This window comes from Anguilla anguilla, chromosome 3 (genome assembly GCF_013347855.1).
Source record: "Anguilla anguilla isolate fAngAng1 chromosome 3, fAngAng1.pri, whole genome shotgun sequence".
Taxonomy (NCBI): Eukaryota; Metazoa; Chordata; class Actinopteri; order Anguilliformes; family Anguillidae; genus Anguilla; species Anguilla anguilla.
The window spans coordinates 36,398,529-36,423,182 of record NC_049203.1 but is presented as its reverse complement, the minus strand read 5'-3'; the positions used below and the strand labels follow the sequence as shown (position 1 = coordinate 36,423,182).

The window sequence follows — 24,654 nt, the reverse complement described above, 5'->3', positions numbered from 1 at the left end:
AGAGAACAGGCGGGTAGCTGAAGCAACCACACTAATTATTCAGCTGAAGACTGCTGTATTTTTCCATATCTTGCTCTCTTCATCCAAATGCACAACATGGCCACAAAAAAACAAGCAATAAAACTATTTAATGGTAACTCTAATAGATAATGAATTCTACTAAGTGTTGAATTTGTACATACCAACTGGATCCTTAGCAGTGACAGATCTGGATGGTTTGCTTGGGTCTCCCACTCCAATTTCGTTTTCAGCCTTGACGCGGAACTGATATTCATGGTTAGGAATCAAGTTGGTAACATTAAAGTGTGTCTGTGGGATTGCATCTTTTATGACTGGAGACCATCGGATAGCGTGTCGTTCTTTTCTTTCCAGAATATAACCTGTGATTGGCTTCCCGCCATCATTCTCTGGAGTTGACCATGATACTGTCATTTCTTCCTTTCCGATCTTGGTGACCTCTGGCGGATCTGGAGGGCCAGGTCTGTTGAACTGTGTCCTGGCAATGATGGCATCACTCTCCACTGCAGGGCCAGTCCCCATTTTATTCTCTGCTCGCACTCTGAAGATGTATTCATTTCCTTCCACAAGGCGAGTCACATTAGCACAGTTGGTAATCACTGCTGTTGAGTGTATGGACCATACCATTCTCTTTGTCTCACATTTCTCCAGAATGTAGTTCAAAATTTCACAGCCACCATTATCCTCTGGAGGATCCCAAGTTAATTTACAGCGGTCAACAGAAATGCCAGACACTGCCAAATCTTTGACAGGACCAGGTTTATCAAGCACATTCACCGTGGCATGAGCTGTGCAGCTTCCTGCAGAGTTTTTGGCAGTAATCACATATTTCCCACTGTCACTACGTTTGGAGTTAGTCATAAGGAATTTGGAGAAATCTGCACCTGTTTCAACATGAAGTCTAGGGCTTTTAATGTCATCTGATTCATCACCCTTCGTCCACTTAACCTCTGGTTGGGGTTTTCCTTTGAGTCCAGCTTCAATTCTGATTGAATCACCAGCCTTTACCACAAGGGTTCCAACTAACTTGACATCAAGCTGTGGTTCCAGTAATTCTTCTTTGATTAGTGTCTCAGCTGTTGTCACCCAATTACTCTCTCCTGCTTCATTTTTTGTTTGTACCCTGAACTGGTATATTTGATTTTCAATACACCTGTCAGCCATGAAGTATGTTTCTTTAATTGCACCTTTATGCAGTCTTTCCCATTCATCTGCTTCTTTTGGTTTCTTTTCCACATGATAGCCAAGATTGCGGCTGCCACCATCATTGTCTGGTTTTTTCCATTTGAGGAAGGCAAATGTCTTTCCAATTTCAGTTATTTGGAAGTTTTCAGGCTCACCTGGCTTCTCAACTGGATCAACAGCAAGAACTGGAGTTTTTGTCTCTACACCTGGTCCTACACCACACTTGTTCTCTGCACTAACTCGGAAGAAATATTCACAATTTTCCATAAGTGGTGCCTTCATAAGGCGTTTGGTACAATCAGAGGAGACCACTGACCAACCCCTCTGGCTGGGTTGCCGGCACTCAATAATATAATTTGTAATTTCAGTACCTCCATTGTCTTCTGGATTCTCCCATGATACCATGCAAGAATCTTTACTCACGTAAGCTGTCTTCAGATTCTGACAAGGTCCTGGTGAGTCAAGCACATTCACTATAGTAGTAGCTTGTGCTTGTCCACTGCTATTTTTTGCCTGAATGGCATACTTTCCATAATCTGCTCTTGTTGCTTCTTGGATAATTAGTTCAACAGTAGGGAAGTTGGCCTTCATTTCAGTTCGCTTGTCTCTACCTAGAACCCTTGCATCCTTACTCCAAGTAATTTCTGGATCAGGTCTACCTTTAACTCGAGCTACTAGGTTTATAATCTGTCCAGCTCTCACGGTCAAAAGATCCCTGCATGCAATATCAACACTGATTTCAGGAGGAACAAGAATATCCTTAGCAAGTACAGTTTCAACAAGGTCTCTTGGCTCTCCATCACCAACCTTGTTAGAAGCTCTTACACGGAACCTGTATTCTGTACCTTCAACTAGACCTGGTACTCTAAACGCACACTGCTTAATAAGATCCTGATTGATTCTCTCCCACTGAGCACCTCCTGATTTCTGGCACTCGACAACATAGCCTAAAATGGGACTGCCTCCATCTCTCAAAGGTTTTGTCCAAACTAGGTCTGCATATGTTTTGCTCCAATCCTTCAGTTTGAGGTTGCATGGAGGTCCTGGGCGAGCGACAGGACGAACTACCTTAATTGGGACAGATGGGGGAGAAGGTTCACTGATGCCAGCAACATTTTCAGCAAAAACTCTGAACTCATAGCTGTTGCCCTCAAAAAGCCCACATATTCTGTATTTGACATCTAAGACAGGAGTTTTATTCACACGAATCCATTTGCCTGTTAGTTCTCTGCGTTCAACAATGTAGCCACTGACTGGACTTCCACCATCTGTTAATGGCTCAGCCCAATGTATAGTCACAGCATTTTCTGTGATGTCAGAAGCCTCTGGCTGTCCCGGAGCACCAGGTGGGTCATACAGAAATTTGGCAATAGTTGGTTGACTTTCAAGTGGTGCACCTATGCCAATCTTGTTCTCTGCACGAATACGGACAACATATTCACGTCCCTTTTCCAAACGTGAAACTTTAGCTGTTGTACTCAGACTTCCAGAGCTCACAACTCCCCATGGCTCCCATGGTTTCTTGCAGTCTTTCTTCTCAACAATGTAATTCATTAATGGGGTTCCTCCATCATCCTTGGGATGGCGCCAGTTGATAAGCATATGATCAGGAGTAACCTCAAGGATGTTCACAGGGCCAACAGGTGCATCTGGGACATCAAGCACAGTTGCATGCAATGCAACTGTCTTGCTTCCGGCAGGGTTTGCTACTGTAAGAAGATACTCTCCAGTGTCCGCTCTTGTGCACTCACTAATGCTGAGGACTGTTGACATGCCATCCGTCTCTACTTTAAACTTGCCTTCACTTTTGATTTCATTACCATCAGTGATCCATTTTGCAGTAGGGATGGGTATGCCTTTCATTATTGCAGGGAGAATGATTGTAGTTCCAGCTTTCACAACGATGCCTTCAATTAGTTTTACATCCACTTCAATACTTGGTGGCACTACAAAAAAGATAAACAGATTAGTTCTGCATCTATTTGTAATTGCTGTGGTGTCAGTGCTTTGAAAACCAATAAAAGAATTAAATATCTTTTTTGTTTTAACGATTATAATCTTTCATATAAATGTTGTACCAATTTCTCAGTTTATTTAACTTCTTCCTACATTAATAAAACAGAATACATTTCCTCAAATTTCAAAATGGAATATCAGACCTCAATTGGGAAAAACCATGGGTCCTTAAAAATATTTACCTAATCAATAATAAAAGAAAGTATCCCTTAAAATATTATAAAACTGCTATCCAGTAAAATAAAATATTTACAACTTTGGGCTGACTTTCTTTTTACCCCCCAACTCCACAAATGAACATCTATTTTGGTTTTACCCATACAGCTCTTCATTCTAGTCTCACTTTTGTCTGCCCATAAGTAGTAAGCTAAAAGAAAATCAGAAGGATGTATAAGTGAGGGCCTACTGGGTAGAGTATGGGATAAATCAAGGTAGGAATAAGCAAAAGGTTAATATACAGGTACTTTTCTCCACCTCAAAATTGTTGATTTTTTATTTTTCTAATTTTTAGTTATCTTTTTTTTTTCTCACCAGCAATGAGGAGAAAAACATTTTCTCATCAAGATACCGATTAACCATTTGTACTCCTAAATCCTCTACAGCACTCTGTCACTCCTGAACTTTGCACAATGCAGTAGTCCTCCAGAACCAGGGAGTGGTGAGGAAAAAAAAACTCACCAAGTTTCCCTTGACAGAGTATTGGTATTGTGGAATCTGGACGGCTCAGGCCAATGGCATTCTGCGCTTTTACACGGAATCTGTAGGTTTTCCCCTCTTCAAGTCCAGTGACATGGCTTGCTGGATTGCTGACAGTTTTGAAGGTGGTCCAATCTTTGGCTCCGTCCTCTTGGTATTCAACTAAGAATCCAGTAATTTCACTGCCTCCTGTGCGATCTGGCCACTCCCATTCAAGCCAGACTTCAGTTTTCTCTGCGTCTACATGATGCAAATTCTTCGGTGGACCAGGAGGGTCTGAAAATGGACATGGAAAATTACATTTTTGATTAAAGGATTAACATATATACCACATTATAAAAAACAAAGAGTAGCTATCATGTGCAATACTCACAGAGAGGATCAACAGCTTTGATGGGCTTAGTTGTTGTAACAAATCCACTTCTTCCAAACTGATTTTCAGCAGCAACACGGAACAAATACTGCGTGCCTTCCATCAAGTAATTTGCCATCAAGCTAAGTTTTTTGGATGATGCACACACTGGCACCCACTCATCAGATGCCACATCTTTCTTCTGTACCACATAGTGGGAAATGACAGCACCTCCATTATCCTCTGGCTCTTTCCATGTAAGATAAGCTGATTCACTTGTAATCTCGGAAACCGCAAGATTCTGGGGTGGACCAGGTTTATCTGTGCCACAAAATATAGAAAATATAATGATCTTTAGTATAGCTCCAGTACAGCTACAAGTGAAAGTGTAACTGTTAATGAAACATACACTATTCCAACACATTTTATTATAAACCTACCTAAGACAAGTACAGTGCATGTGGCCGTTTTTGATCCAGCTGCATTTTCAACAGTTATTGTATAATCGCCACAGTCCAAACGGGCACAGTTTTTGATTTCTAGTTTGCTTCCTGTGCCAGTGACCTGAATGGCAGCATTGGGTGGAACATCCGCACCATTCTTCTTCCATGTTACTGTGGGGAATGGCATGCCCTTGATCCCAGCACTGAGAGTGATGAGGGACCCTACCATAGAAAGATGATCTCGAACCATATTGGCATGAAGCAGCAGCTCTGGAGGCTCTGTTGGTTCGAAAGGTGATGTTATTGTAGAACATAAACATACATAAAATGTAAATATTTTGTGTATATAAATATATGCACTGTCAAAATTACCAAGTCTGTCCTGCACTTTAACTGGCTCCTTGACATAGGCAGGCTCAGAGGAACCAGCAGCATTCACAGCCATGATTCTAAACCTGTAAAGTTTACCATCTTCAAGGTTCAGGACTTTAAATTTTGTTTCTGGGCATGACTCCGGAGTCTGATTTGCTTTAGTCCATGCTTCCTCGCCAACCTTCTGATACTCAACAAGGTAACCAAAGATTTTGCCCTTGCCATCATGGCGGGGTGGGCGCCAGGACAGACTCACAGAATCCTTAGTGTTATCCACAGCTTCTGGGAGCACAGGAGGACCTGGGAGAACTATAAGAATGACATTTTTTTGTTAAGCCTTGACAGGTTCAGTGTTTTGTCCACAGTGCCATGCATCTCAAAAAGATCTTAAAATGGAATGACACTTACCAATTGGATCTTTAGCTAATATAGGCTTAGATGGGGGACTAGGATCACCAATACCCATTTCATTCTCTGCTGTGACACGGAACTCATATTCACAGCCTTCAGTAAGATCTTGAACCCTGAATTGAGTGTCCGGATAGATAGGGTCCCTTGTGGCGCGTGACCATCTCTTCGATCCAGTCTCCTTCATCTCCAAAATGTAATTAGTAATGGGTTTGCCACCATCACGAGGTCGGTTCCAAAGCACCAGTGCTGAATCGTGGTATACCTCCTTCACATCGGGCTGCTCTGGTGCTTCAGGCACTCCTTTTACATAAGACAGACAATGAAATTGGCCAATTAAAAATGTGTTCAATTCAAAATATGATTTATAGTGATAAGACTGATAAATTACATGCAATTTTCTAAAAGGTTGCACATACTAAATCGATCTTTGGCTTTCATTTCTTCTGAATCCAGGGGGTCACTAATACCATACATGTTCTCGGCACATATTCTCATGACATACTCTTTTCCCTCAACCAATTTAGGCACTTTGCATGTTGTCTTTGTGGTGGCAGATGTCACGTGCATCCAAATATCCCTGTTAGCTTCTCTTTTCTCAATGACGTAATTAGAAATTTCTGATCCGCCATCATCAAGAGGTGGCTTCCAGGAAATGACCATGTGATCCCTGTGGACTTCCTCAAAGACAACTGGACCTTCTGGAGGCAGTGGACGGTCTGAAAACATGATGAGTTTCAATGAATAAGAAGTAAAAACTGAGGAGACAAAATTATCCATCCAGCACTCGTACAGCCAGTTCCGATTTCCCTCCTTGGTAAAAAATCCAGGCATTCACAATTATTATTATTAATAATAATATTAATAGTGATAATAATAATAGGCTGCATTTATATTGTTCATTTCATGCACTTTACAGTGAAGGGGGGCAAAGCAGTCTTTAACCACTGCCAATGTGTAGCACCAATATCACCATGCTAACTGTTTTTATCGCCACATAGAATATGGTTACAGACATGGTTAAGAAGTTGCTATGTGACATACAGCAGGAAACTAATTCTCTTTTAAATATAAATATAAAGCAATAGCATTTTATATTATATATAGTTGGTAGAAAGGCTGACCCCTTGAAAGGCCAGTAGTGCAGTAATCATTGTGGGTACATTTCTGCAAGGATTGCAAAGAATCTGTTTAGCAGCCCACATCCCCTAACTGAGGAATGTCATCCAAGTTTATTTCTGCAGTATTTTTGGTATAAAACAATCAACGTTTATATCTTTTCACAATACTGTCTCTAGTATTTAGGGAAACTAATATGTAGAGAAGTATCTTGATGCAATTGCAAAAAGGAGGACATCAACCATTAGTAATTCAATGTTTCCAAAATAAAAAGCTAATAATAGAATTTACCACTGAAATATTGTGGGTAGTAGTATATCATGTAATGAATTAAGATTTCTGGTAATTGGCAATAATCTGCATTCTGATGTGTTTAATGGTTATTACGTTAAAAATCAGCACGTTGTACAAACTGTACATGTGAAGCACCTTACCATTCACAATTTTCCTATTGATTGTTTGTTAGACATGTATGGAGAACTCCTGGCTTAGAAATTCTTCCATACCAAATATAGTCAATAACACCCGATAATCTAAGCTAAATGCACACAACCTAAAAGGCAATACAGTTAGCTGTCCATTTTACCTAATGGTGATACATAACGTGCTAGACGCCACTGCCTACTTCAAAGTCTACATTATTATGTTTAATTTATCGATTTCATTATTAATAGTGGAAGCTGACAGTCAAAAATAGAGCTGGCTAGCACTGCAGGTATCATGATCATAACATAAAAAGCAAAGGCTTTAGATTCACTAACCTATGTCAGTTATTCAGTTCTTATTATACATAAGTTACTATTAATATAAAATTGATAAACTCCTAAATGAAGTAAGGTAATTTTTAAATATACTTGTTCTTCAACTGTAAGATATAAGGGGCAGCCATTTCATGTGTGAATATGTATAAATACAGCTATTTAGGAAAATCATGAACTGGCAAACCTGTATCTCTTACAGCAATTACTTTTAATGATTTACTAAATATGTATATTTAGAAAAATGAACTAGCAACCTCCCTTCAGTTTATTTCATGTAAGTAGATATAAATGCATAGTAAATTGCCAAGCAGAGTAAAAAATGACAATTAACAGTACAGCCTGTATAATCCCCAGCTGTTATAGTGCTAATCAAAGTAGCCATTGTTAAACTAATTAATGATTGCTATAAATAATTTATCAACTGACACGGTAGGCTGGCCACTAGATGATACAACACATTGCAAGAAGCAGTATTTCTGGGGGTCATTCAATAAAAAGTACTATCTGTGAGATGCGTTTGGATCATTTTGGATCTTTCCTTTTCCGCAAACATTGGGAATAAGAGCAGGGCACTCTGTAGACCCTTCAGGTACAACAGCAAAAAGATAACCGTGATATAATGGAGATATAACCAGAATGAGACAACAGCGGTATAAAATAGTAAAAGTAAATTGAAAACTTACCAACAACAGTCACGTTGCAGATCCCTTTGCGTGAGCCAGTGCTGTTTTCTACAACCACACAATATCGACCACTGTGTTCACGCTTAGCTTTGACAATGCCCAGACACATTGTTGTTAGGGTGTTTTTGAACTTGATGTGGTCATCTGCTTTCAGCTCTTCATCATCTCTGAACCATGTAATGGATGGTGCTGGTTTTCCGGTATACCGACCTTGGAGGGCAAAAGTGTCTCCAACCCGCATAATTATTTTGTCACGGAAGTCAAGCTCAATTGTGGGAGGTTCTAAAATAAAAGTAAACAGACTTATTAAAAATGATTACAAAACCATTTTAAAACAATGAAGTGGTATAATTGTTCTGTGGATCACATGGTGAGTTCGAGCTTCACATACCAAGTTCATTCTTGCAAGTGATTGGTTTCGTACAGAAGGAGGGCTTGCCTTGACCGATTTCATTTACAGCACTGACACGGAATTCATAAGTATCACCCTCTTTGAGACCATCATAGGTATATCTCCTCTCCATCAACTTCTCCTTTGTAAGTCGGATAAATTTGTCTTTGCCAATCGGACGGGCCTCCAGAATGTACATTGTAACTTCAGAGCCACCATCATACTTAGGTGGTTTCCAAGACAAACTGACGTAGTCTTTTGTAACTGCCGTAGCGTTCAGGTCCTCAGGACGATCAGGAACAGCTATATAAAGAAACATTACATCATTTAATATGTGTATATATTACATCAATATTATGAAACTTCAAAATATCACATAAAATTATGACTAAAGTAATGAATTAACTGCTTTACTTTTCATCCTCTTATCTGAATGCTATTGATCAAGACAATGCTTCAATCCACAGTCTGATCAATTATTCAATTAGTTTAGATTTCAGCAACTGAATTAATTTTACACGATTAGAAAGAACCTGCATCATGATATTAATTGAATACAATCACAGATTCTTAGCTCATGTGATTTTTGGGAATTTTGTGATTTTTTGTAGCTTGGTTAATTTTGAATTATAAACAGAATAGACTCCCCTTGCAGGCTTTTAACTATTTGTTAGCCTACAGAATAATATATCCTAAATTGGATACAGCTGCCCATACTTAGGGTGGGAAATTTCTTTGGAAGTTTTATTTGTGTTATGCATGGTCAGCTATTTTGCTATTTCCGCCCTGCCTTGACAGTTGTTTGTCATACACCGGTGTTGGTCAATACATACAACGTTCAACATAAGATGCACTCATTCTGCATGTTTTAGCGTTAATGACAACACACATATGCCATATGCCCTAAACTGCACAGATATAACAAGCACATCGCTTGTAGATATCTGTGCTGAACAAGGAGAATTATATGAAAATAATACACTATCAAATGTATAAAATTGTCATTCGCTATATGACCAGAAGTATATGGACATCCCTTTGTCTGGGGCTGTTTTTCACGGTTTGGGCTAGGCCCCTTAGTTCTACTTAAGACAAATATTAATGCAGTGACATTCTCCACAGTTCTGTGCTTCCAATTTTGTGGCAACAGTTTGGGGAAGGCCCTTTCCCATTTCAGCATGACTACGCCACTGGGCACACAGCGAGGTCCATATAGAAATGGTTCTGTCTGTTCTGGCATGGAAGAACTAGAAAGCCAACTGTGAGCAGGACCTTATCGCTCAATCAGTGCCTGACTTCACTAATGCTGTTCTGGCTGAATGGAAGCTAATCCCTACAGCAATGCTCCAACATCTAGTATAAAGCCTTCCCAGAAGAGTGGAGGTTGTTATAGCAGCAAAAGGTGGACCAACTCCATATTAACGCCCGTAATTTTGTATGAGATGTTGCATGTCAGGTTTCCATATACTTTTGGCCATGTAGTCTATTTAGGCCAAGTTCACCTTCAAGTATCAAGTCTACTGCGCCCTTTAATGCTTTTGGGGTGCAGTTTAATTACTACTTCTTCTTCACTTAAATGCAGTGGCAGCAGAAATGCCAAGAGGACAATCAGAGTATGTCTTGAGAAACAAGGTCTAGAAAAACTCATGACCCTATTTAGGCAAATGAATTATGACATACTGCTTGACTTCCACAATTAGTGCTTAACATGTAATATTACCAGGACACTTTCAAGTCATAGTTGAAATAATAATTACTTACTCATAGCATCCTTTATGATAATTTCTGCAGTGGTTTCACGGAATGGGCCAATTCCTACAGCGTTCTCAGCAGCAACTCTGAAGAAATAGGCCTTTCCCCTTGTTACACCATGGACAACTGCACTGTGCCTTGTGACAGTGTAGGGTACTGAAGTCCAAGCCTTGTGGTCAACTTCACGCTTCTGAACAATATAATTAGAGATAGCAGAGCCACCATCATCATCAGGGCAGAACCAGTTTAATTTGCATGAGTCACTGGTGAGGTTCTCTGTGTTGAATGGTGCCCCAACTGGGCCAGGGACATCTATGGATAAAATGGAAAACGTATTATTAAAACATCTGTATTTAAATTCAAATATTGAGATTCACAGATTGAGTTATCCAAAAAAGCTTACCCAACACATCCACAATGATGGGTTTCTTTCTTTCACCACCTTCATTTTTAGCAGTTAAGGTGTAAATGCCTTGGTGTTTTCTTGTACATTTCTTGATAACCAGTGCAGAACTGATGGCAGTAGTCTCAACCACAGCTTCCTGAGGAACAGGACCATCATCTCTGCTCCATGTGATTTGGGGTTCGGGCTTGCCTGACACATAAGCCAGTATGCGGATCACACCACCAGCATGAACAACTATTCGCTCCTTCACTGCAGCATCCAGGTCTATCTCAGGGGCAACTGCAAAAAAGTAATGATTATTAATGTTCTAATAGTAGTTTATTAACTTTCGCATGCATGGTAAATAAAGAGGGTCATTTTGTGACTTACTTGTCCTGTGCTTGACTTCAATCACTTCAGAGACTTCACCAGGTTCACCAGCACCTACTGCATTTACTGCTTTGACTCTAAATCTGTAAAGTCCAAGCTCTTTCAGTCCAGACACCACAAACTTAGTGCCTCTTATTTCTTTATCTTTGGCCTGAAAGGAAAGTTTGATGATGAAATGAGAGTACATTGTTTTGCCCACATGTATAAGAGAAAATGTAATAAATCAGAATACACACCTTTTCCCATTGTTCTTTTCCCTCCTCTTTGAATTCAACAATATATCCAATAATCTTAGATCCACCATCCTTCAATGGTGGAATCCATTCCACATCAACTGTTGACTTGGTCCAGTCTGTTACTTTAGGGGTAGGAGGTCCAGGGGGTGCTAAAAGGGGTATATTGTACATTAACTGTCATAAACGTATTATGAGTTATAAGAAAATCTCACTGTCATAGTGTACACATACCCATGGGGTCCCTGGCAAAGACAGGATCAGATGGGTCACTTGGAGGCCCGCAACCAGCTGCATTAATTGCCGTCACACGGAACTGGTACTCAGATCCTTCAATTAGACCAGTCACATTGTAGGACACACCAAGGGGCATAACCCTAATTGGGTCGCGCGTAACTCTATTCCAGCGCTTTGCTGTGGTCTCCTTGCGCTCAAGCCAATAGCCAGTGATAGGTGTTCCACCATCATCTTCTGGCTCTTCCCAATTGACTGTCATGGATTCATGAGTTACACTTGTAATGGTTGGCTTTTCACATTTCCCAGGGACAGCTTTGGAAAGAAGAAAAAATATGTTTTATAATCCGAACATAAATATTTTGGGCTTACTTTGAAATTGCACATTACAAAATACTCACTGTAAAGGTTCCTGGCTTTCTCTGGTTCACTGTCCAGGGGATCACCAATGCCATATTTGTTTTGAGCCATGATGCGGAAAACATACTCATGGCCTTCCATCAAATTCTCCACTGTATATATACGTTCTTTCGGTTCATTGGTGACTGGTACCCATGTCTTCCTACTAGCCACACGTTTCTCAATTACGTAGTTAGTGACCTTTGATCCACCATCATCCTTAGGAGGAAGCCAAGACAGGGTAATCTTTTCAGCAGATACATCCTCGAACTTAATAGGTGCAGAAGGTGGTCCAGGGCGTCCTGAATAAATGCATTTAAACCATTTATGAAAATTACATAGAATATCCCAATTCAAAAGTTTACTGAGGGGTACATTTATATTTTAACCAACAGAGAAACATAAATGGCAATAACAAACTTTACCCAAGACATTGAGTCTCATTTCCTTGGAGGCCTTGCCCAGGCTGTTGCTGGCTACTATTGTGTACAGACCAGTATCTTCTCGTTTCCCCTGTTGAATCAGCAAAGTGCAGCTATCTTCGAATACAAGCTTGTTAATGTGCTCATCATATTTGACATCAGCCTTTTCATCAGACTTGTGAGGTGGAGCCTTCTGCCACGTGAGGGTTGGGAATGGGCTGCCTTTAATTTTAGCAACAATTTTGATGTCAGCTCCCTGTTCGACTTCCATGAATTCGCTGAGTTCAATGCTTGGTGCACCTTAATGAAGATGAAGAAAATAATTACACATTTTTGTATACAGTTGCTATTAGTTCTGAAAATAATATGATTGCTGTAATGTCATTTATAAATATTATCTACATACAATTTTGATCTTTGACAATGACTGGTCCAGCAGTAGAAGATGGTCTGCTTGCTCCAGCCTCATTCACAGCCTTGACACGGAACTCATACTCTCCACCTTCACTGAGGTCCTCAACCTTGAAACTGGTCTCCTCAATGTCACGCCTGTTGCACTGCCTCCAGGACTCCTTCTGTGTCCCACTGGGGTCCCAGTATAGTCGCTCAACAATGTAATGGGTGACAGGAGCACCACCATCATTCTTTGGTGGCTTCCAAGTCAGAGTTACTGCGTTTTTAGTCACAAGGCGAATCTTGACTCTCGTAGGAGGATCAGGGGGCACTAAGTTAGAAAATAACATTTTTGTTACATTATTATTCTCGGTTTTGCATGTTTTAACAGTAGATTATGACTATTCAATTGCCATAATTTTAAAAATGTAAATGACACCTAAGAAAAATGAAGTTTGATATTTAAATTGGGATTTAAAACTGTCATGCCACTTAGAAAATCAGACCTGCTAAATACATCCTATTTAACATTTCAAGTAATGACATTTATTTGACTTAATGTCTTAACTCTGTTTATCTTATCAAATAACAAGCTTAATTTTATTTTACATTATTTTACAGGACAAGGTGCTTGGTGATTCCTTCCATTCTAATATGCAGTTGAAGTTTTTTCACACATGAACAAGACCAAGACCAGAACCAGCCAAGAAACCGCTTTCCTCATATTTCTCAGCATTATGACATGTTCTGGTAACTAACCTCCATCTTAAAGAGGGAAAGGAATTAGTTTTATTGATAACATGGTACAAGGAATATTCCTTTATGCTGCAGGGACATGCAAGAACCTTACACCAGTCTACAAATAAGCAGATTCAGATTCCTAATAGGCCTACACAAAGAAATGCGATTTTTGCATGTATCTAAGTAGCCTAATACATGCAGAATTAATTAGTATTTTCAATGTAAATCTATTTTATATTTTTATACTTTTATGTTTTTATATTTTATGTCTATATTTTTATGGTTTTCTGACTGTTCTAGTGATATATTTCACACTTACTGATAGGATCTCTTGCCCTTGTCCTCTGAATCGTCGCAACAGGTGGCCCCATGCCAAAGCAATTCTCAGCACGGACACGGAAGAGGTATTCCTGCCCTTCACTAAGATCGGGGACAACAAAGGACTGAGTCCCACAAGCTGGGTTGACCTTTGTCCAGGCTTTGCCTTCAACGGTCTTCTTTTCAATGAAGTAACTCTTGATTCTCTCGCCACCATCATTATCAGGAGGCTTCCATGTAAGTCTACAAGTGCCCCTTGTGATGTCAGAGACCTTCAAATCTTTAGGAGGTCCAGGAATGTCTGAAACATACAAAAACAATTATTGGTAAGGCAATTCATTTAGAATTTCACATTGGTTCAGTGTTTCCTTCATTCCACTTACCAAACACACTGACTCGAACTTTAACAACTTTCTGTCCAGCAGCATTTTTGGCTGTGATGATATATCTGCCCGAATGGTTCATCTTACTCTCAGGAATTGTAATTGTTGATGTTGTATCAGTAGATCGGATCTGAACAGAGACATTGTTTTCAGTTTAATTGGAAAGACAATAGCAAATTAAGCACTGATCTTCCTTAAAAATATTTCTTACTTAAAACAGATGCATTACCTCTGAATCCACTGGAAGGGTATGACGACCATCCTTCTTTTCCGTTTTAGCCCCGCCATCAAACTCCCATGAAACTTCTGGAGTAGGGCGTCCTGTGATTACTGCAGGAATTTTAATTGTGGAACCAGCTCTGCAGAACTGCAACTCATCTGCACTAAGCTCCAGTGTAACATTGGGTTCCTCTGTGAAACAAAGGAAAACCAGAATCATTAATGCAAGAAATAATAAGCATTCGTATCACAATATCACTCTTCCGCAAGACACCAACCTTGAATCTCCTTGGCAATAATGTCACCTGTCCTGGAGCTTGGCTCAGACTCTCCTACAGCATTGACAGCAATAACTCTGAACCTGTACTTCTTCATCTCTTCAAGATTTGGAACAGTGAATTCTGTGGTGGGATGCAGCTTGTCAGCACTATTCAGTCTTTTCCAATCTGGTGACTTTTCATCCTGCATCTCAATAATGTAGCCGGCAATGGGGCTGCCACCATCTTTCTCTGGTGGGTTCCAGGCAAGTGTGATACTGTTATTGGTTTTGTCTTTAACTTCTGGGCATGATGGTGCACCAGGAGGATCTGAGAAACAAAGCAAAACAAACAGAATTGTTTTTTAATCGATACTTCTTAAAATATGATAAAGTTAAATGTGCCATAGGGTGTGATATATATTGGAAATGTCACTTACTGCAAGGATCTACTGCAAATGCACACTCAGATGATTCACTTGGGGGGCCAACACCAGCAGCATTGCAGGCCATTACACGGAATTGGTATTCAGCACCCTCAACAAGGTGGAGTATATTATATTCCAGGCCTTTAACAACCGGTTTTGTGACAGGACCCCTGTTCACACGAGACCAATAGACAGCTCCTCTCTCTCTCTTCTCAAGTACGTAACCTGTAATGGTGGATCCACCATTGTCCAGAGGAGGCTGCCATGTTACTAGCATGGAACCGCTGGAACGGCTAACGATCCTTGGCTTCTGTGGTGGTCCAGGGAGTCCGAATGGGTCCCTGAGCACAACTTTCTCTGATTCGCAGCCATCACTGATTCCATACTTGTTCTCAGCACTGATTCTGAACTGGTAAACTCCATTGGTTTCCAGTTTCCACAACTTGGAAAGGAAATATATTGCATATTAATAATATTCACAAAAATTTATGAACAATACATATTTTCTTATTTAAAATCAAGGCTATACTAACCCCATATCGCCTCTCAAGAATACAGTTAGTTACTGGCTCCCAATCAGACTTCTTCTTGCTTGCGTCTCTCTTCTCAATTATGTAGTTTGTGAGCTCACTGCCTCCATTGTCTTCTGGGGCATCCCAAGTCAAATAGCAAGATTCAGATCTTATGTCAGAAACCACAATGTTCCGTGGTGGTGATGGCCGATCTGAAGAGTCAGAAAAAAAGTGTTAACTCATTTTTTCAGTTTCACACAAGTACATTTTATTACATTCAAAATACTTACCTAATATCTCTACTCTGATGGTACGTTTATCCTGTCCAAGATGGTTTGAGGCAGTAAGACTGTAGAGACCCTTGTCTTGTCTAACAGTTACAGGGATGCTAAGCTTGGTGTTAGCTTTGTTTTTGTGCACCTCCTCTGTTTCAATCAAAAGCATCTCAGTTGGTTTCTCAATAACAACTCCATCCTTGGACCATTCAATCTTTGGCATTGGTAGGCCTACTACTTCAGCAGGAATTTCAATTGCTGCTCCAGTCTTGACAATGATGGCATCTCCCATGAAGTGCTTTAGTATGGTCACAGCTGGGGCAGCTGGAAGAAATTATTTTTGATATTAATTGAAAATTAATTAAATAATCATTTACAATGTTTATCTCATTCAGATAAAAGCTTAAGAACAAACCTTCATCATCTTTAATCATTACATTCAGTATATTTGAAGGTTCGCCATGCCCAACCTCATTTACTGCCTTAACACGGAATTCATACATGTGGTGCTCTGACAGGTTTGGCACTGTCAAACTGAGGCCCTTGCAAATCTGGGTGTTAGCAATCTCAAATTCACCACCATCTTGTCTTCTTTTCTCAACATAATAGCCTTGAATGGGACTGCCTCCATCACTACGAGGTGGCTTCCAGGAAAGAGTTACGGTCATTTTGGTCCTGTCTGTCCAGTGAAGTTTTTCTGGCGCACTCGGTGTCCCTATGATTTGAAAAAGCATATATGCTTGCTTAATTTTTTCATATTTGAAATGAAATTAAATCATGCATTCAATCTTAAACTTTAAGTTAAAATTAAAATTTAATTATTAGACAATTGTGATCATAAATGCAAGTACATGTTAATGGTGGAAAAAGATTACCTTTAGGATCCACTGCAAGAATAGGCCCTATGTCCACTGGGGGACCACAGCCATATCTATTCTTTGCCACAACACGGAACATGTACTCTTCTCCTTCAAGCAGACCAACAATTTCAATTTTACATCCTGCAGCCTCTAAAGGCTGTCTCCACGTGTGCATCTTCGCATCCTTTCTTTCAACAATGTAACCAATAACATCACTTCCACCATTGTCAGCAGGTTCAGTCCAGATCAGTGTAATCATCTTTTTTGAGACCTTAGATGGCTTAAAACCAACCACAGGACCAGGAACATCTAATAAGAAGTTAACATTCAAAAGTTATTAACAAAAGGACTCATCAATACTGAAATAGACATTCTCGTATTCTTTCTACTACTTACCCATGACATCTACTCTTGTTAATGCTGATTTTGTTCCACAAGTGTTTGTCCCGGTGACCTGGTACTTGCCACAATCTGTCCTCAAGACATTCTTGATAGTAAGAATACTGTTTTTTCCAACAGTTTCAATAGCAACACGCTCTTTGTCAGGCTCTCCTTCATCCTTTGTCCATTTTACCTCTGGTATAGGTCTACCACTGACAATTGCAGGCAACTTCAGTGTCTGCCCAGCCCTGATAGTGACACCGTTTCTCACAGATATGTCAAAGTCAACAAGTGGAGGCTCTGTCATTAGGGAAGAAGATAAAGAAATTGTCAAATATTTTCCAGTTTATTCAGTTGGATATTTCTCTGTTATAAACCGTACATAGATACCTTGTGGGTCTCTCACTGTAACAGTTTCTGTCATGCCAGGAGCTCCTTCACCAGCATTGTTTACGGCAAACACACGAACAATGTAATCTTTTCCCGGTTTAACTCCAGTTACAGTGAACTTCCGCTCCTTACACAGTCTCTCAGAAGAGCGGGACCAGTCTTTTTCTCCTACCGCAATCTTCTCAATATGGTAGCCAAGGATATCTCCACCTCCATTGTACATGGGAGGATCCCAGGCAACATCAATGGATGATTTTGTAGCATCAACAATTCTTGGAACTGGTGGACCAGGTGGTACTATGGACACAGGAATTGATAATCCCTTTATGTACATTTGTGATTTAAAATTGTAATCATGTCTAATCATTATTAATTGTGGTTCATTTTGAATGTGTAGGTAAACTCATTAACTTACAGATTGGATCTTGTGCAGTTTTGGGCTCAGTTGGGACACTAAAGTTTCCAGGTCCAGCTAAGTTCTCTGCACAGACTCTGAAGATATAGGTCAAACCTTCCATCAGACCTTCAGCTCTCACTTCTAGGGCATTGAGTAAGCTGCGGTTCACTCTGGTCCAATGTGTGCTGTTGATTTCTTTTCTCTCTAACCAGTAGCCCAAGATAGGGCTTCCATTGTCTTTGGGCTCATTCCAAGAAACAAGCATGCTGTTTGCAGCAACATCTACAATTTTAGGCATGTTGGGGGCATCGGGTGGTTCTTCAACACAAATAGGAAAAGAAAATTTAAGAAATAAAAAATGCAAATGCACCAAAAGTTTGCCTTTTCCACTTGAATTACACATGAAATAACTTACCAAATTGATTCTTAGCTACAAGTGGTGCTGACACACGTGGACGCCCTGTGCCAATCCTGTTTTCAGCTGTCACACGGAAAATGTACTCCTTTCCTTCAATTAGTTTGGTCACCAAATGCTGGCATCCTTTAACGTTTGCGGATACAGTGACCCATCCATTTTCATCTTTAGTGTTGTCTCTTTTCTCCAGGATATAGTTTGTAATTTCACATCCACCATTATCTAAAGGTGGTTCCCACTTGCAGATAACAGATGTGTTCCTGATCTCATCAAAGCCAACATTAACTGGAGGTCCAGGTTTATCTGCAGATTTCATATAGAAGAATTAAAAAACCTAAAGCATCAAAACAGTGCATTCAAACAACATGAAGTAGAGTTGAGTTGAAAACCTTACCAAGAACATTGACCTCGCAGGTTGCTGTGTCTACTCCGTGTTTGTTCTCAACTTTGACTACAAACATTCCGTGGTCACTTCTAATGGAGTCGCGTACCATTATTGAGGACTCCCCCTTCTTACTCGTATCAAATGAGAGACGTTCTGGGAGGGATGGGTGGTAAGGCTCCTCTGGTTCTGCAGTAGCATCCTTTACCTTTTTCCTCCTCAAAAGAGGTCTTTCCTGTCTCTTTATAGTCTCTGGCTTAATGACCTCATCATTCCTGTACCATGTCACAGTTGGGTAAGGAGATCCTGAGATGAACGCATCTATTCTAATCTCTTCTCTTGTTTTGAGGCTCAGGCCATACTGTTGACTTCCCTTAAGGAAGACCTTAGGTGGATCTGAAATTAATGTACAGGTGACCATGAGTTTGAATGCAATATAATTTATCTGAATAATTAAATTAATGAAATGACAATCCATGACAAGGATTTTAATATATAGGCTTTAGTCATGCATACCAACAGGATCCGCAGCTTTGATCAGCTGTGTGCTGCGGGAGGGATCACTGACTCCAGCAATATTCTCAGCACGGACACGGAACTGATATTCCTTGCCCTCTGTCAAGCCCGTCACTGTGTAGGACAATCCAGGCACCGCAGACTCACAGCATCTCTCATACATATCACCATCTTTTTCAATCTTCTCCAGAATATAGCCAGTTATAGGGCAACCACCATCGTATGGAGGGGGGTTCCAGCTCAGGGTCACAGACTGAGAGGTTGGACTGTGAGCTTCAACATCAATGGGTGGATCTGGTCGCTCTGAAAGACACATGTAATTTTCTTTTTAATTTTAAACTGATCCTGGGCACTCGTTTGAGACTGGTGGTACTATGGATGTATCGGAATTTGAATACAATATTTAGTAAAGTAAGAATAATGTGGTTTATACAAATACTTTTTCCTTCCAAATTTGTTCAACAGTATTCATATTTGAAAGCGTAAAACATTTATAGTTGACTGAAAATAACTTCTGACTTGCCTTACTCAACAGACTTCAAGTAGAAAGGGAAGGGTTTATTTGTGCTCATCAACCAGTTTTGTGGTATCACTCACTGGAAACATGCAGTTGCAGTGGAGAAGGACCTGTTCACATCCTACTCTTTGTGCACTGCTGCGCGAGTAGTCTTATTTCAATGACTAATTCTAATTTTTAATTTTTACTAATTACTCATTGGGGAGAGCAGTTTAAGCAGTTGTGTTGCCTTTTCCTGGTGGGTCAACTGACCTATTATAAAATGTAAGTGTAGCTTGTTTGACCAGGAGATTAGCTAATGTTAGCATCAAATTGTTAGTCATATAGTAGTTAGCTAACTATTGGTATTTAGCTATACTTGTTTTGCACAGGAGGCAGCATTTTTCAAAATGGCATTTTTTCCATTTCTTTCTCATGGTTAGGATCAATATTGCCCAAGATCTCTGTCTGGAGAACTTTGTAGCATTACCCACATTTTTGCCATTGTCCATGGTCAAATACAATGTGATTATTTCCAGTACAGAAGTATGATCACGCTAAGTTTATATTTAAGGAAGTAACTGTCAGAAAAGGAAGGGTCCGGGTGGGGTTAACCAATAGGTAAAGGTAAAGACGTGACATGTCACAAGATGTTTTCCACTTCCGGTCTCTGAGCCAATCATGGCATCTTATGTGCTTAAATTTATTATTTATTTAACTTTATACAAGTAATTAAGCATGTTAGTGTTTTGTCACGCAAAACCAAATTAGATTTTTAAGGATATCTCAAATTCGATCTTGATGTCAGTCATGGATTATTACCACACATAGGATTGACAAGTTTTTACGTTTTTCCCCCAAAGCCACACCAATTTCCGGTTCAAACCACACCTACTTCCATTTTATCCAAACACAAATACAAATTATTTTGTTATCTCAACAAATGCTGATACAGATACAAATACAAACAGTGACCTCTCTGAATACCCCTTTAGTATATCTTTAAATACCACTTACGCTTCTGCTCCTCAATGATGATAGGGTTGCGCATCTCAAGACACTCTCCAGCACCAATCTTATTTACTGCCTTAACACGGAAGTAATATTCTCCATTGACCATTAGATCCTTAACTTGACAGCTCAATTGGTTGTCGGACATCACAGACATAAAGGTCTTTCTGGCAGCTTCTCTACGCTCCAGAATGTAGTGCAAAATCGGGGTGCCACCATCATTATCTGGAGGATTCCAAGAGACCTTGCAGGAATTTTTTGTGACCTCACTGGCAGCAATGTCCTTGCACTGCCCAGGAAGACCTATTAATTTAAAGGAACAACATAATTGATTAGGTTACATTAAGAATCCAATACAAAAAAAAACATGCAAACGAGATATAATATAATTAAAACCATACCAATGACTTTAACATGGATTGTTCCAGTTGCAGATCCCAGGGTGTTCTCTAAACTAACGGTGTATGCCCCAGCATCAGCGTGCTTGCAGTTGGGAATATCTAAGTTGACTGTACTGAGTTCACAGCTCATGGTGACTCTGTCATCAGCCTTCAACTCAGTCCCATCTTTCTGCCAGGATACTTTTGGTTTTGGAACAGCTTTGAATGGGACAAGTAGACTCATCTTCTTACCCTCCACCACTATAATGTCTTGAGTCTGCAGGTCAATGGTAGGAATGCCTTTGAAAGAATAACAAATTATAATTATACTTGTTCTCAATTAACAGTAACAATGTGCACAATTTAAGCAATTTTGAGAGCTTCTTACAGTCAGGATCCTTTGCAAAGACCTTATCAGAGACCTCAGATGGATCACTAACGCCCACAGCATTGATGGCACGAACTCTCACAACATATTGTTTCTCAGGGATGATGCCTTCCTCTGCCCTATATTTCAACTCTTTTACAGGGCGTGAGTTGACTCTCATCCACTTTTCAGTGCCGGCTTCAGAAAGCTCAATGTGGTAGCCGGTGATGGGACTACCACCATTCTTCTCTGGTGGTTTCCATGCAATAGAGATGTGGCCTCTGCTAGCATCAGTCACATGTAGCTCCAGAGGAGGAGATGGTGGACCTGGGAAAATAATCAATGCACTGATTATAGGCAGTGCTAACTGGCTTAGACAACAAAACAATTAATTGTGGTTGTGATGTGCATACTGAAAATAAAAATGAGATAAAACATACTTATTGGGTCTTCAATTTTCAGGATATCTGTGGGCTCACTTGGGTGTCCAACACCTGCTTCATTTTCAGCACGGACCTGAAATTGCACCTCAGTTCCCTCAACAACATCTGACACCGTGTATTTGCATTCAGGCCCAGGTGTCTTGGCAGCCTTCACCCAGCGGGTTCCCAGCTTCTCTTTCTTTTCAATTACATATCTATCAGACAAAAAAAGTTAAAAGTTGTATGAGACAAAATAAATTTCAAAAGTAAAATGTTGCACGATACAGGTCAGAATCAGACCTTTTGGTCGAAGTATGTTTTTAAGAATACAAGGAATTTGACTTGGATAATCAGGTGACCTCTGTCTGACAGTCAAGACAAAGACATGCTAAAATGAGGACAAAACAATGAAAGTATAAATAAGTACATAGTATAGCATTGCTCTTGGTATAAGCTATTAAAAATGTACATCATATTGCACGTTTTACATTTATATTGCACATGCTAATAAAAAACAAGAATGTAAGTATGCCTTTCGGTGAAAAACTTACTTTGTAATAGGCCTACCGCCATCATTCTTCGGAGGTTCCCACTTCAATTCTACATGTCTCTTTGTTACTTCCACCACAGTCAAAGCATATGGAGGCCCAGGGGTAGCTGGAGAAAAGAAGGATATATTTTAAGGTTGGTTGTCATTACATAAAGAAAAAATAGCAAACATATCTATCAATATTAACAACACAAAATATTCCAAAAATGTTCTTACTGAAAGTGTCCTTAGCCAGGACAGAGTCCTCCAATTCACAGTAGTCACTTTGCCCAACAGCATTTTCAGCAGCCACACGGAACACATATAAAGATCCCTCATTAAGAGGAGTGACAGTGTACTGGGTTTCTTTCACGGTGGTATCTACTGCCTGCCAAGCCTTGCGCCTCACGTCTCTCTTCTCCACAATGTAATTTGTGATGGGGGAGCCACCATCTGTTTCTGGAATTGCCCATTTCAACTCTGCACTTATCTTGGTGATGTTGACTACTTCAAGCCAGCGCGGAGGGGAAGGAGGATCTGAAAATTACATAAATAAACATAATATTTAATACTCATAGCCAAAAGACAATCTTTTTCCACAGTACAATTTTATGGGAATGTCTGAGCTTAATCTCTTACTTTGTAATCTGGCCTACCACATATAGACCGGAAATTGACTTTATTGGTCAAGTGTGTTTTTAAGCATACAAGGAATTTGAGGCCAGCAGTAGTAAAATGGTTGGGAATTTGGTTTGTAACTGAACGTTTGCAGGTTCGATTTCCAACTTGAACACTGCTATAGTACTATAGTACGTAATTCTGGTAATGTACTTTATGTCCAATGGTATAACACCTGTGTTGTACCATTGGACACGGTACGTAACCATAATGATTTCAGCTTATATCCAGCTGTATAAATGGACACTATGAACAAAATGTTGAAGTTGTGTAAGATGCTCTTCTAAATAGTATCTTTTAAATGCCTGTACTGTAAGGTAATCTCTTACAATGTCTCTCCTTGCAGACGACAGGATCAGAGGGGTCACTGGGTTCGCTCTCTCCAGCAATATTGACTGCTCTGACTCGGAAGGAATACTCTTGCTTCTCCATCAGTCCCTTCAGAAAATGCTCAGTCATGGGAATATCTTCAGCCACACGAACCCAATCCTCAGTTCCACTCTTCAGCAATTCAATTATGTAAGACTCAATCTTGGCCCCACCATCATGCTCAGGCTTGGTCCACTGTAGCATGGCAGAGGTTTTTGCAATATCTTTGACGTAGGGTTTGCCAGGAGGCCAGGGGGGATCTTGAAAAACAAATAAGGATTTCTGAATTGACCTGAATTTGTACTTGCTTTGACAATTGATACGTGATAAGTAATCTTATTAGTAATGTGTCAGATCATTATTGATTTATAATAAAAGAAACTTCATATTACCATTCAAACCAATTATTAAATTATTAAAGTTATTACCAATTGGATCTTTAACCAAGATTTGGTCAGTCTCCTTGCTTGGTTTTCCGAGCCCAGCAAGATTCTCAGCCAAGACACGGAACCTGTGTTTCTTTTTTGTGGGAAGTCCTTTCACTCTACAAAATATAGAACTATTTGTAATGCTTTGCCACAACAAAGGGTAATTGGAATTATGCAAAAATATAATACAACAGTACTAATCCTACATCAATAACAGAATTCATCTTTCCCACCTGTATGTCGTATCCGTGATTGGAAGCTTGTTGCATTTTATCCATTTGTCAGTGTCTGGGTCTAACCTCTCCACCCAGTACCCAGTAATAGGGCTGCCACCATCCTCATCTGGCTCATACCATGTCAAGGTCAAGGAATCCTTTGCAATATCTGAAGGCTCCAGTCTAGTTGGCATGCCAGGTGGGTCTGAAGAAAAGTAAGTCAGTTGCTAAGTAAACGTGTATACAAATTTTTTGTTCTTAACAGAAATAAAACATTAGAGCTGAAACAGTATATACAAATAAATTACATACCAAAGGAGTACTTAGCGACAATTGGTACGTGTTCTGCAGGATCACCAATGCCATATTGATTCTCAGCAAACACTCTGAAAGTATATTCCTTTAGAGCCACAAGCTTGCAGGCCTTGAAAGAGGTGTGTTTCACGGTAGCAGAAAGCTTGTGCCACTCCTCACTGTCTCCAGCCTTCCTCTCCACAATGTAATTAGTGACCATTGAGCCACCATCATCTCTGGGAGGGTTCCATGCCAGTAAGCAGGACTCGTTGGTGATCTCAGAGATGTCAAAGGCAGCTGGAGGGCCAGGCTTATCTGTTGAAATCATTGAAAAAGTCAT

The 24,654-nt window shown here is 40.0% G+C and overlaps 1 protein-coding gene across 1 annotated transcript in view; it reads right to left on the bottom strand.

The window, feature by feature from the left end:
- LOC118222801 (titin-like) overlaps window positions 1-24,654 on the bottom strand; it is a 202,142-nt gene that overhangs the window by 65,649 nt on the left and 111,839 nt on the right. The window contains exons 127-168 of the mRNA XM_035408658.1: window positions 24,333-24,629; window positions 24,039-24,225; window positions 23,806-23,921; window positions 23,338-23,637; window positions 22,568-22,867; window positions 22,353-22,458; window positions 21,820-22,016; window positions 21,401-21,706; window positions 21,034-21,312; window positions 20,639-20,935; window positions 19,126-19,428; window positions 18,622-19,005; window positions 18,228-18,530; window positions 17,831-18,130; window positions 17,416-17,712; window positions 17,041-17,325; window positions 16,660-16,953; window positions 16,200-16,499; window positions 15,800-16,108; window positions 15,531-15,721; window positions 15,010-15,439; window positions 14,592-14,900; window positions 14,324-14,505; window positions 14,095-14,224; window positions 13,713-14,012; window positions 12,666-12,983; window positions 12,263-12,559; window positions 11,840-12,139; window positions 11,439-11,753; window positions 11,208-11,356; window positions 10,972-11,122; window positions 10,600-10,881; window positions 10,206-10,508; window positions 8,445-8,747; window positions 8,054-8,335; window positions 5,910-6,209; window positions 5,491-5,793; window positions 5,083-5,391; window positions 4,708-4,989; window positions 4,289-4,588; window positions 3,898-4,191; window positions 183-3,149 (exon numbers count right to left, since the gene is read on the bottom strand). Coding sequence (XP_035264549.1) covers window positions 183-3,149; window positions 3,898-4,191; window positions 4,289-4,588; window positions 4,708-4,989; window positions 5,083-5,391; window positions 5,491-5,793; window positions 5,910-6,209; window positions 8,054-8,335; window positions 8,445-8,747; window positions 10,206-10,508; window positions 10,600-10,881; window positions 10,972-11,122; window positions 11,208-11,356; window positions 11,439-11,753; window positions 11,840-12,139; window positions 12,263-12,559; window positions 12,666-12,983; window positions 13,713-14,012; window positions 14,095-14,224; window positions 14,324-14,505; window positions 14,592-14,900; window positions 15,010-15,439; window positions 15,531-15,721; window positions 15,800-16,108; window positions 16,200-16,499; window positions 16,660-16,953; window positions 17,041-17,325; window positions 17,416-17,712; window positions 17,831-18,130; window positions 18,228-18,530; window positions 18,622-19,005; window positions 19,126-19,428; window positions 20,639-20,935; window positions 21,034-21,312; window positions 21,401-21,706; window positions 21,820-22,016; window positions 22,353-22,458; window positions 22,568-22,867; window positions 23,338-23,637; window positions 23,806-23,921; window positions 24,039-24,225; window positions 24,333-24,629 — 14,157 coding nt within the window. The remainder of the gene's footprint in view (window positions 1-182; window positions 3,150-3,897; window positions 4,192-4,288; window positions 4,589-4,707; window positions 4,990-5,082; window positions 5,392-5,490; window positions 5,794-5,909; window positions 6,210-8,053; window positions 8,336-8,444; window positions 8,748-10,205; window positions 10,509-10,599; window positions 10,882-10,971; window positions 11,123-11,207; window positions 11,357-11,438; window positions 11,754-11,839; window positions 12,140-12,262; window positions 12,560-12,665; window positions 12,984-13,712; window positions 14,013-14,094; window positions 14,225-14,323; window positions 14,506-14,591; window positions 14,901-15,009; window positions 15,440-15,530; window positions 15,722-15,799; window positions 16,109-16,199; window positions 16,500-16,659; window positions 16,954-17,040; window positions 17,326-17,415; window positions 17,713-17,830; window positions 18,131-18,227; window positions 18,531-18,621; window positions 19,006-19,125; window positions 19,429-20,638; window positions 20,936-21,033; window positions 21,313-21,400; window positions 21,707-21,819; window positions 22,017-22,352; window positions 22,459-22,567; window positions 22,868-23,337; window positions 23,638-23,805; window positions 23,922-24,038; window positions 24,226-24,332; window positions 24,630-24,654) is intronic.